Source organism: Podarcis vaucheri (assembly GCF_965113315.1).
Source record: "Podarcis vaucheri genome assembly, chromosome: 7".
Classification (NCBI taxonomy): domain Eukaryota; kingdom Metazoa; phylum Chordata; class Lepidosauria; order Squamata; family Lacertidae; genus Podarcis; species Podarcis vaucheri.
This window is the reverse complement of record NC_138765.1, coordinates 11,636,139-11,647,900: the sequence shown is the minus strand read 5'-3', so window position 1 is coordinate 11,647,900 and position 11,762 is coordinate 11,636,139. Positions and strand designations below refer to the sequence as shown.

The 11,762-nt window shown below is 51.3% G+C and overlaps 1 protein-coding gene across 1 annotated transcript in view; it reads left to right on the top strand.

The window, feature by feature from the left end:
- Positions 1–608: 608 nt before the first annotated feature.
- The window catches only part of BCL3 (BCL3 transcription coactivator), a 34,547-nt gene continuing 23,393 nt past the window's right edge, over positions 609–11,762 (top strand). The window contains exons 1-3 of the mRNA XM_082231090.1: positions 609–2,037; positions 3,920–4,085; positions 6,999–7,107. Coding sequence (XP_082087216.1) covers positions 1,470–2,037; positions 3,920–4,085; positions 6,999–7,107 — 843 coding nt within the window. The 5' untranslated portion in view covers positions 609–1,469. The remainder of the gene's footprint in view (positions 2,038–3,919; positions 4,086–6,998; positions 7,108–11,762) is intronic.

The window sequence follows — 11,762 nt, the reverse complement described above, 5'->3', positions numbered from 1 at the left end:
GTGTTTTTTCCTTTTTTTGGTTTTTGTGTTTAATGTTTGTATTTTTGTATTTTATAGTTTTGTGCTTTTGTATTTTCTATCTGTTTTGCATTTGTTGTTTGTTTTTCTAAAGTTTTCGATTGATAAAACCTAATAAAATATTATTTTAAAAAAATGTGTGACTGCACGGCGGTGGGGAGACGCAAACTATGGCTACGAGCCACGAGCCCTCCCTGCATGACCGGAAGCAGGAACCCTTCTGAATACCCGTTGCTGGAGAGCGCAGGAGGGAGAAGGCTCTTGCGCCCGGGTCCCGCTTGCGGGCATATCACGAGGATCTGATTGGCCCTACAGGATGCTGGACCAGATGGGGAACTGGCCTGATGGTCCATCAGGGTTCTTATGACTGCAGGACCAGTAATTCCAGAACCGAACCTATCCTTAAGTAAAAACCACTGAGCCGCGCAGCCTCATTCATCACTGGGCGCCTTTCTCTCCTTCCCGTGGCCTCTTCCCGAGGAAAGAGTTAAGCGCCCCGTCGCCTTCTAGCCCTGGCGAGGGGCGGTCGCACTCCTTGCCCTTCCCCTCTGGGGCGTTCCCGGCTGGGAGGGGAGAAGTCCGGGAAAAGGGCCGCAAAAGCGAAGCGAAGCGCCTCCCCGCCCCCCCCGATCCCGCTCGCCTCTCCGCCTGGGGAGCTGGCAGTGCGCCCTGGGCGCACCTGGCCTCTTTGGCAATGCGCCCTGGGCGCATGGCGCGCAGGGCTCCCCTGGCCGTTGTGCGCCTGCCGGGGGAAGGAGTTTCGAGAGCGGGCAGGCGGCCAAGAAGAGGAGGAGCTGTAGGCGGAACTCCCCCGGGGAGGGGAGGCCGGTAAGAGGCGTCTGTGAAAGTCCCTAGTATTCAGCTGAGCCGACGGGGAAGTCCCGGCTTCCTCTACCGCCGAGGGTGGGCGAAGCAGCGGGTGTCACCGCCGCTCCTCGGGATTCACTCGCGGGCGCCCGCGGGGCACTGAGGGCACTGCCATCGCCACCCGGACCGTCGGGTTTGGGCGGAGGGGGAGCACTTCCAGCGAGGAAAAAGAAAAACAAGAGAAGAGAATTGGCAAGGGACGGAGCGCGGCTTGGCTGGTGACTCCTTTCCCCGGAATCCAGAAAGCGGACGAGGAGGGTGCGGGTGGGGTTGTGACCTTCCTGCACCCCCCCCCCACCCGGCTCTCTCCCTGCTGCTCTCGGAAAGGACTGCCTGCCGGCTTCCTGAGCATGACACCTCACCCACTGCCCACACCCTGTGAGCAAAGCGCTCAGGTGTGATCACATGGCGCGTCGGTGGAGGTAACCGGGCCATCCATTCTTCCGAGCCTATGGAAAGGGATTTGCAGCGTCCGTCGGAGGGCGCTTGGAAAGCGGCCGCCGTCGGAAACTGAGAGCCTCCCCCAAGCTGCCTTGGGTGAGCGGGTTCCCTGGGGGCTTTTGGTTTGCGAACATGAGTAGGTGATGGTGACTTTCCGACTGCCCACTCAGCAGCACCCGGGAAAGCTGACCAGGTGGACGCCTCCCGCTCCACCAGCCCTTGACCCAGCTCTGGAGCCGAAAGCGAACCCTGCCCGGGAGTCCCTGCCCGGCGACGGCAAGGAGGATTTGGCAAACATGGCCGGGGAGCTACCTGTGGACTTGAGCACCTGGCGGAAAGGAGGCAGCCAAGGCAGATGCGTCGCCCCCGACAGAGAGGTTTCTTTGGACGCCTCCGGGAGGCAGTTGCCTACTTCCCGGGAGCCCGAGGAAGCCCCGAGTGCCGTCTGCCAGCCCGGCCCCATCCTTCCAGGAATGCGGAGCACGGCTTCCCCCCAGGCGGGGCTGGAAGGAGAGAAGAAGGCCAAGACGTGCTTGCCCTTGCGGAAACGCCCGTATGTCGTGCCGGGGGCAGATGGGGACGCCCAGGGGCCTCTGGCTGGCAAAGTCCCCAAGACGGAGAGCAGCGAGCTGTGGGGCTCCCCCTTCAATGGTTACCACTCTCCGTATATCTCCGTCAGCTACCCAAGATTCCCAGCTGCCTATTACTCAGGTAAAGAGAAGGCCCCCTCTTTGGAATGCTCTATCCCCGCTCAATCTCCTTCCGCCAGCAGCTGATTTTTCTACCTCTCCATCCTTAGGGTTTTTCTGCAGCCAACTTCCTTCACAATCACTTGCCACCCATCCGCTTGCCTTTCCGAGAGTGGATCACCTGCGGTGCTCTAGATCTCGATGGACCACACACCCCTTCATCTCTGGGTTGTGTTGGCGGGGGGGGGGAGAGAGATGGAGCCCCACAACATTTGAGGGCCACAGTGACCCACTCCTAGTTTGCATCTTCCCTTTTGTGATCCAAGGGCCCCACTTGGTAATTGAGGCGAAGGAAGGGCTTTGGACTCGCCCAAAAGTTTTTTGTTTCCCAGCTGTAGGGGTCAAGAAGAGGAAGGCATGCAGCAAGGAGGAAATGAGTCTGTCAGGCAGGTGTGGCAGCCAGACGGATGGGAGGTCTGCGAAACTGGTGAAATGGAGATGTTGGTGCCTGCTTTGGTCCCGAGAACATAATCTCTGAATTGGGAAGTCCCCTTGTGTGCATTGCACCTCAGCCCTGAAAATGCCTAGGTGGCTGTAGCAAGCTGGCTCCTGGCCTGCAGTGAAGAATATTTTTATTTATTATTATTATTATTATTTGGTCCTATAGCACCAAGGTTGCAGGTTCAATCACTGTATGGAACAGCTGTATATTCCTGCATTGCAGAGGGTTGGGCTGGTCAGGGTTTCCCAAACTTGGGTCTCCAGCTGTTTTTGGACTACAGTTCCCATCATCCCTTGCCACTGTTCCTGCTAGCTATGGATGATTTTTAATGTTTATTTATTATGAGTTGTTTGCCATTGGACCAGCTAGTGGCTTGGAGACGACGAAGCTTCTGAGCACAACAGAAGTCTTCGTCAGGTGTGAGGCCAGCACAGGCGCAAGGTAAATTGAAGCCCTCTCAAGTGGGGAATCAGGACTTCACGGCAAGTTTGGTCAGAATTGTGGCGTGGGGAGAAGCACACCTGTGGCAGCGCTAGATGCTCAGACTTTTCTTCTTCCCGTGGTGCTATTGTGGCCCGAACCATGAGGTGCCCCAGAGTGTCTCCATCTAAGGAGCACCCATGAAGCTCACCTTGTCCCTCTGAAACCACTCCCTTCCTTGCTGCCCACTAGGTGTGGAAACTGCATTTCGCCTCAGGCGGCAAATAAGCAAAGACCGTCCTAAGATGCAGCGCAAATGCGGCCAAACCGAAACCAAGCACATCTCACTGGATGCAGTCCACATCTGCACAATACATTTAAAGCACTCTTTCAGCACCGTTAACAAACTACAGCTCCCATAATTTGGGGGGGATGAGCAGTACAAAGTGGTATAAATAGTGCTTTAACTGTATGGTGTAGATTGGACCCTTTAATTGCCGTTTTCTGCTGCCGTTCCACCCAGTTTGACCAGAATGAGGAAATCTGAGCTTTTTAGCAGAAGAACCAAGGGGGTTTTTTTTTGGAGAGGGGCAGTTTCCTCCTCTCTCTCTATTTTTAAAACAAATCAAAAGGATCACCCCTGTCTTTGGTTGTTGTGAGGCCTAAAATGCACCTGCGTATACAAACAGCAATAACAAAGCACCCTTTAAAATGTGCTGCCTTTGGAGGAAATAAAATGCAACCTTGGAGCTTTGTTGTCACTCTTTCTGTTTGCGCCCATTCCCTCTGCCACCACTACTGAGGCTCAAAACGGCATTCCTTGCTCCTGAAGAGGCTGGCGACGGGCAGAGCTCAAGGAAAACCTTCCAGTGAACTTACCAATGAGGGGACTAGGAGTCCCGGACGCCTGGGTTCTTTTAGGGTCGGCTTTGCGTCTCATTCCAACCCCTTCTTTCTCTTTTTCCCCACCTCCCCATTTCAGGTTTGGCCAGCCCCTTCCTCAGCCCCGAGATGTCGCCGCTTTTGCATCCCGTGACCCCCAACCCAGTGCTGAGGGTCCCCACCCCTTACTCTTTCCTCTGCCCCGTGGAGGCCCAGTTGGCCCTAGACGTTGCCACAGCGACCAAGCAAGATGAGGACGGAGACACGTAAGGAGAAGAAGTGGGTGCTCGGGGGGAGGGGAGAGCTGGAAGTGCAGGAGAAGCCGGGAAGGATTGGGGCCTGGCAGGAAATGGGGTGGGATGGAGGAGCTTCAGTTTTGAGGGTCGATTCTGAGAAGGCATGTGTGCAATACCTGGGAATTTATAATTAAACGGCAGCTTGCACATGCTCAGAGGACTTCCTTGTTTCTGATTTCCCCATCCCAGTACTGAAGTCTGAGTCATAGGTGGAAGTTGAATCTTGCCTCTAGATTCAGTTTCCACGGTGGGGCTGAAGAATTTGAGGCATCATTTGAGGAGGCCAAAGAGGGCAACTGCCAACACCCCATATTTCACCCCACATGCAAATGGTTGCTTTGTGGTATCTCTATCTCTTCGCTGGTGGCCAGCTGTTTGCAGATTCTGGTTGTGGGGAGAGGAACTAAGCAGTTTCCCCTGCAAATGCCATGACCAATGCGTTTGCAGAACACGTAGTTCTAGCCTCAGTGACTATTGGCGTGATCTGTGAAATGGGCCTGTGCGCTAGCTAAGCCAACAACACACAGCCCCTTTTAAAAAAGGAAACAAGCAGCCGTTGGTTATTCTGTACAGACCTTTCTATAAAAAGGAGCATAACTGCAGCAAACACATTTAAAAACACACTTTTTTTCAGGGAAGGTAATTTGACTTGGAAGGTATCCAAGATTGAGCCTTCTGGAATGTTTCTGCTGTAGATTTGAACCTGGGTCTCCCAAGATGAAGAAATCCACCCTTTGCATAACCAACAGGCACCAGCCTTCCCTAACCCTCCAGATGTTTCGAGCCACAACTCCCGCCAGCCCCTGATGTGCGGAATTGTGTTGCCGCATCATGTCAGGACGGCCGTTTGCTTAGGCATATTGGGGGGCGGAGGGGAGAGCCCTGATTAGACACATTCCTGGTGGGTGCAGCCTGCCGGCGGCTGTCCACCACCACAGTAGCTAGGTTGAGCCTCCATATCCAAAAGCAGTTTACCCCACCTCTAGGGCCAAACAGCAGGAGCCTGCCTTTCTCCACCCTGGGTGGTTGGAAGGACCACGGACTTAGCCTAAGTTGTACAGGTAACGCTCTTTCCTTCTGGTTTGGACATTTGGAGAGGAAGGCCTCTCCGCCTTTTTCTCCTCCTCTCGCTGAGCAGCTTTGTTTAACCGGAGCCAAGCGCAGCTGCCAAAGGGGAATCCCCTACCCAAGCTACACCCCTCTCTCTTACACACACCCTGACTTCCTCCCCGTCTGCTGACGTTTCCCCTGCTGTGTAATTGTTGGCAGCCCTGTCCCTTTTCCTGGAATGGGGCGAAGGGGAGAAGTGAGCCCCACCCCTCTCTCCTCCTTAAGCTGCCCCACATCCTTCTGAGCTGCAGAGACCCGAACCAGGGGTTGCTGTTCTCCTCCTTCCTCTCCGCTGGGGGGGCTGGCTCCTGCGGTGAGCCCTTGAGGCTCCGTTAGCGAGACAGGAAGCGGAGGTCAGGGCTCGGCTTACTGGAAGCCGGTGCCCTGGGAGCCCTTCCCGCTGCCTGTGGGCTTGGCCCCAGACGATAAGGCGGTTTCGTTTCATCGCAAGCGGGGAGAGAGGCAGCTTCTGCGAAGTCAGGTGGAGCCCGGGGTGCTATGCAGATAGGTAGCAGGGGGGCGTTGAGACTTTGGACAACCGAGAGCAAGAGCTTTGGCCGGGAGTGAAATAGGGAGGGGGCTGCAAGCAGGGAGACCCCCTTAACCCCACACATGCCCCTTTATAGAGGGTTCAGACCAGGGCCTTGCAGAGCCAGGCAGAGGCCCGGGCCAGGTAGATAATGTGCCCCCCCTTTTTTTTACCCTGGGGATAACTGAAGTCTTAGAAATAAGTATAGAAATAATTTCCACAAAAGTTATGCTGACAAATCATTTTATTTCAAAGCATGAACCGTTTCTGCATATAAAGACAAAATGGAAAATATAGATACAGTGGTACCTCGGGTTACATACGCTTCAGGTTACAGACGCTTCAGGTTACAGACTCCGCTAATCCAGAAATAGTACCTTGGGTTAAGAACTTTGTTTCAGGATGAGAACAGAAATTGTGCAGCGGCAGCAGCGAGAGGCCCCATTAGCTAAAGTGGTGCTCCAGGTTAAGAACAGTTTCGGGTTAAGAACGGACCTCTAGAACGAATTAAGTATGTAACCAGAGGTACCACCGTATACAATAGTGCTTTTTAAAAATACATAGGGAAAAGGGTTATTTTAAGTACAGTGGTACTTCGGGTTAAGTACTTAATTCGTTCCAGAGGTCCATTCTTAACTTGAAATTGTTCTTAACCTGAAGCACCACTTTAGCTAATGGGGCCTCCTGCTGCTGCCGCTGTGCCGCCGGAGCACAATTTCTGTTCTCATCCTGAAGCAAAGTTCTTAACCCGAGGTACTATTTCTGGGTTAGCGGAGTCTGTAACCTGAAGCATATGTAACCCAAGGTACCACTGTATGTGTTGGTTGTGCTATTAAGAAGCAATATTAAAAACAGCTTAAAACGGCGCCCAATCACAGAGATAAGGTGCGTCCTAAAAACGTACATTTCACGCCATGGATGAGTTAGTTGAGATTTCTGCATCTTGCGGGTTAGACTGGATGACCCTTGCAGTCCCTTCCAAGTGTCAAAAGCCCAGGTATAGTGAAGGTGCTTCTGGGTGCAGGGAGCGCCACAGCTTGGAAGCTGCTGTTCCAATCCACCCCACCTTCAGTCCCGATCAACTTTTCTCATGCGCCCAATGCGACTTCTGCCAAAGTGGTGCCTCCAGGTGGCTGATGGGAGTTGTAGTCTGGAAGGCGCCAGGTTAGCAAAGCTTTGCAGACCAGAAGGGGAGGGATCTCTGGTCTAATGGATTCGCAGCTCATTTCTCTGTCCCGTTCCAGGCCTCTCCACATCGCTGTGGTTCAGGGGAATCTCCTGGCTGCTCGGCGCCTGATCGCTCTTTTCCACCAGGGGAGGCAAAGCCTGGACACCTTCAACAACCTGCGGCAGGTAAGTGTGATCTGTGGGGTAGGGGCGTGCTGTCGGTCCATCATCCAGAGAGAGGCAGTGTGGTGTAGGGGTTAGAGTGTTGGACCCAGACCCAGGAGACCAGGGTTCGAATCCCCACTGGTTGGGTGACCTTGGGCGTCACTCGCCCACGGCCTGACCTACCTAGAATCATAGAATCATAGAGTTGGAAGAGACCACAAGGGCCATCGAGTCCAACCCCCTGCCAAGCAGGAAACACCATCAGAGCACTCCTGACATATGGTTGTCAAGCCTCTGCTTAAAGACCTCCAAAGTAGGAGACTCCACCACACTCCTTGGCAGCAAATTCCACTGTCCAACAGCTCTTACTGTCAGGAAGTTCTTCCTAATGTTTAGGTGGAATCTTCTTTCTTGTAGTTTGGATCCATTGCTCCGTGTCCGCTTCTCTGGAGCAGCAGAAAACAACCTTTCTCCCTCCTCTATGTGACATCCTTTTATATATTTGAACATGGCTATCATATCACCCCTTAACCTCCTCTTCTCCAGGCTAAACATGCCCAGCTCCCTTAGCCGTTCCTCATAAGGCATCGTTTCCAGGCCTTTGACCATTTTGGTTGCCCTCCTCTGGACACGTTCCAGTTTGTCAGTGTCCTTCTTGAACTGTGGTGCCCAGAACTGGACACAGTACTCCAGGTGTGGTCTGACCAGAGCAGAATACAGTGGCACTATTACTTCCCTTGATCTACCGCACAGGGTTGTTTTTATAGTGTGAAATAGGGAGGGGAACTATGCATCCTCTTTGGAGGAAAGCAAGGCGAACGGAAATGCAATAAATAAATAAATCCCACCGTGGCCACCAAGAATGCTAGCATAGAGGATGTGAAGGCAATCGTACCTTGTTGTTTGTCCGCAGCACCTGATATTTTGAGGTACAGTGGTACCTCGGGTTACATGCGCTTCAGGTTACATACGCTTCAGGTTACAGACTCCGCTAACCCAGAAATATTACCTCAGGTTAAGAACTTTGCTTCGGGATGATTGCATCTCTCTTAGGCCACGGGGAGAAAGTTTCCATCTGGCTTTTCATTCTTCGCACCAATGTGGGCGGCCAAATGTTATTGTAGGTCTCAGGCTGATTTCACACAGCTGGAAAAGTGGGGAGAGGAATCACAGCAACCTGCCTTATACCAAGGCAACATTCACCCCAGACATTGAAAGCACTGCGATACCACTTTAAACAGTCATGGCTTCCCCCAAAGAACTCTGGGAGCTGTAGTTTGCTAAGCCCTGTTTGGAGACCTCCTGTTACAATCCTCAGCCTTGTTTCGCAGTCAGTCCTGCTTCCCAAGGAACTCTGGGAATTGTAGTTTTAGCGAGTGGAATCAGGTATCTCCTAACAAGTCTCAGCAGCCATAGCAAACTACAGCTCCCACAACTTTTTCCTGGGGTGGGGGCTGTTTAAAGTTGTGTCATAGTGCCAGGCCCAACCCAAAACAGTTTGGCACCTGAGGCAGAGCCCAAAATGGCACCTCTCTCCCCGCCAGGGAAGAAGGGGTGAAGGAAGATCTACATCAGGAGCAAGGGGGGGGGGAGAAAGATGGACATCAGGGCTCTGCCGCCCCAGTGGATCTTGCCACCTGAGGCGGTCGCCTCCACTTGTCTCTTGGGTGGGCCGGCCCTACGTTAAATGGTGCATTAACCTTTCCTCTTGGGTGGGCCGGCCCTGGCTAAAGTTCTACATCAGGATCTGCTGTCCCAGCGGACTCTGCCGCCTGAGGCGGTCGCCTCCCCTTGTCTCTTGGGTGGGCCGGCCCCGCAAGGTGCTTTAAATGCACAGTGCAAACTGGGGCCGAGTCCGTCTAGCTCAGTTTTGCCTGTGCATTGACTGGCAAAGCCGTGGCTCTCCAGGGTTTCAGTTCTCAGCCCTACCCAGAGACGCCGGGGGAATGAACCGCGGGACCTTCTTCATGCAAAGCAGAGGCTCTGAACCACGGAGTCACAGCCCTTCCCCCTCCAGGAAGTTTTAGAGCGTGATCAGGTCTTGTGCATCAAGGGAGGGAGAGAGAACAGGTCCCCCCATTCTTCAGGGCTTCCAGTCATTCTGGATCCAGACCTTTAGGACCTAAGCAGTTCAAAGATTTTGGTGCCCCCATATACAAGTTGCAAGGTTCTAATTTGGTTGTATTCCCAAGATGAGTGTATTTTTATTTTTTACCAGTCACCAAAACACAAACAGTGAAACCCCCCAGGCAGCTGATACATTGGGTATACAATATTCAATAATATTCAATAATAACGTATTCAAATCAGCCATATGTACACTTCTATATACCTTAACACTCCTCCCTCCACAAGGTTTATTTAACTTTTAACATTTTAATTGCCCCAAATTGTTCAAACCTACTCAAATAATTCAATATCTTCTCAAACCAATCCTCCTCTTTCTCACTGACCTTAAACCCTTTCATTCTATGTATCTTCACAGTTAAATATTCTAAAATTATAATATTCAGTTTTTTCCTTCATTGGTTCATCCCTAACTCTTCTGCATTTTCCCAATTACTCGCTATGACCTATCTGGCTGCAGTTACAATAAATTTTACCCATTTGCATTCCTCTTTTGTTTTTAACTCAGTACTACTCAGGGTAATAAGAACCATTAATTTAGTTATTTCCACGTTCCTTCCTACAGTTCCCGATATTTCTATACCAATCTGTTTCCAAAATTCATTAAGATGACTGTATATCATCAACCTCTAGCTAGGATAGCTCTGTCAGTAGAGCAGAAGACTCTCAATCTCAGGGTTGTGGGTTCAAGCCCCACATTGGGCAAAAGATTCCTGTATTTCAGGGGTTGGGCTAGATGACCGTCAGGGTCCCTTCCAACTCTATGATTCTATTACAGTGGTACCTCGGGTTACATACACTTCAGGTTACATACGCTTCAGGTTACAGACTCCGCTAACCCAGAAATAGTACCTTGGGTTAAGCACTTTGTTCAGGATGAGAACAGAAATCATGCTCTAGCGGCACGGCAGCAGCAGGAGGCCCCGTTAGCTAAAGTGGTGCTTCAGGTTAAGAACAGTTTCAGGTTAAGAATGGACCTCTGGGGGAAGAAACCCTGACCGTTTAAAGTTCTATCCTATTGCGTTATTGTGCAAATAGGGCCTGAGCAGAACCCACTTGGTTTGGGACCAAGTAGTAGGTTTCGAACTCTGGTTTCCAGGATATCCGAGCTTCCTAATGGTTGGTGCATTTCCCTGAAAGTTTGCACAATCCTATCTTCCCCTGGGATCCATTGCCATGGAGAAGCCTTGGGCGTGTTCACCTCAGAGCGGAGGTGGAGAGGTGGCGGCAGATCAGGACCTGCTGAGAGATCAATAAAAAGGTCTTGGGTCTGTTTTGTGGCTCATGAGCTCATGCAGTCATTGGCCTGATGTGCTGAGCCACCATATTGTTGGGACACCACCCACCAGTAACTAAGTTGGACAGGTCTGTATCCAGTGTGGTTTTGGAAGGACTCAGGACTCTTGGTCCCTTCCCAGGATGCCTCAGGGATTTCACAGCCTCCATGGCAACCGAGGGACCAACTCGCATGGTCTTCAGCCCAATGCACCCCTCTCGATTTAGTCTTTGCTCCCAGTAGAGAGCGGGATCTGGCTATGATAGTGGGGTGCCTTAAACCTGTTGCCACAGTCCAGTGTTTCTCAAACTCAGGTCTCCTGGTGTTGTTGGACTACAACACCCATCATGTGGCCTAGGATGATGGGAGTTGTAGTCCAACAATACTCTGGTGGGTTTTTCCAGAAGATATTGCTGGCGATCCTTTTGAGTCCCTGGCCTCGCTGTTTTGTGTGATGAAATGAGGATGAATCTTGATTTTATCAAGTCTGAATTATTGCAACGTGCTGAATGTGTGTGGAGGCTCCAGACACAGAATTCACTTTATTAAAAACTGAGGGTTTTATGTGTGTTTTTTAAACCCAAGTTTCTAGACTTTAAGGCTGAGAAGAAAGGCTTGAAAGTTGATGGACATTTTTTGTCTGAAGCAGGGGGCGAGGCTTGAGTCAGTTTTCAAGGGTCAGGGTTTAAGTTCACAGGCAACCTCTCCGCCCTAAATAAGCTTAATTTCCGTAATTCACAGAGATATCAGTATTTAGCATTCTTTGCTACGTATTTTTTAAAAAAAAAAAATACAGGGGCACCTTAGTTTTTGAACATCTCCGTTGCCCAACATTTCGGTTTTCAAACGCCAAAAACCCGGAAATAAATGCTTTGATTTTCAAACGAGCCTCGGAAGTCGAACGGCTTCCGCTGTGTGTATCTGTTGTTGTTTTTCACAATTTTCTCTATTGAATTGGCAGACTGCTCTTTGCGCCTCAATTTTCAAACATTTCGGAAGTCGAATGGTCTTCCGGAATGGATGATGTTCGAAAACCGAGGTACCACTGCACTTGGAAAACACAAAACACAACAGAAGTAGCACGGGAACTTGCTGGAGCAGGGAGAAGTAAGCTCTCGAGAGGTTGAAGCATGTGTAGGCAGGGGCCCGATCCAGCCCAATTGCCTTCTAAATCCAGCCCGTGGACGGTCCAGGAATCAGTGTGTTTTTACATGAGTAGAATGTGTCCTTTTATTTAAAATGCATCTCTAGGTTATTTGTGGGGCATAGGAAT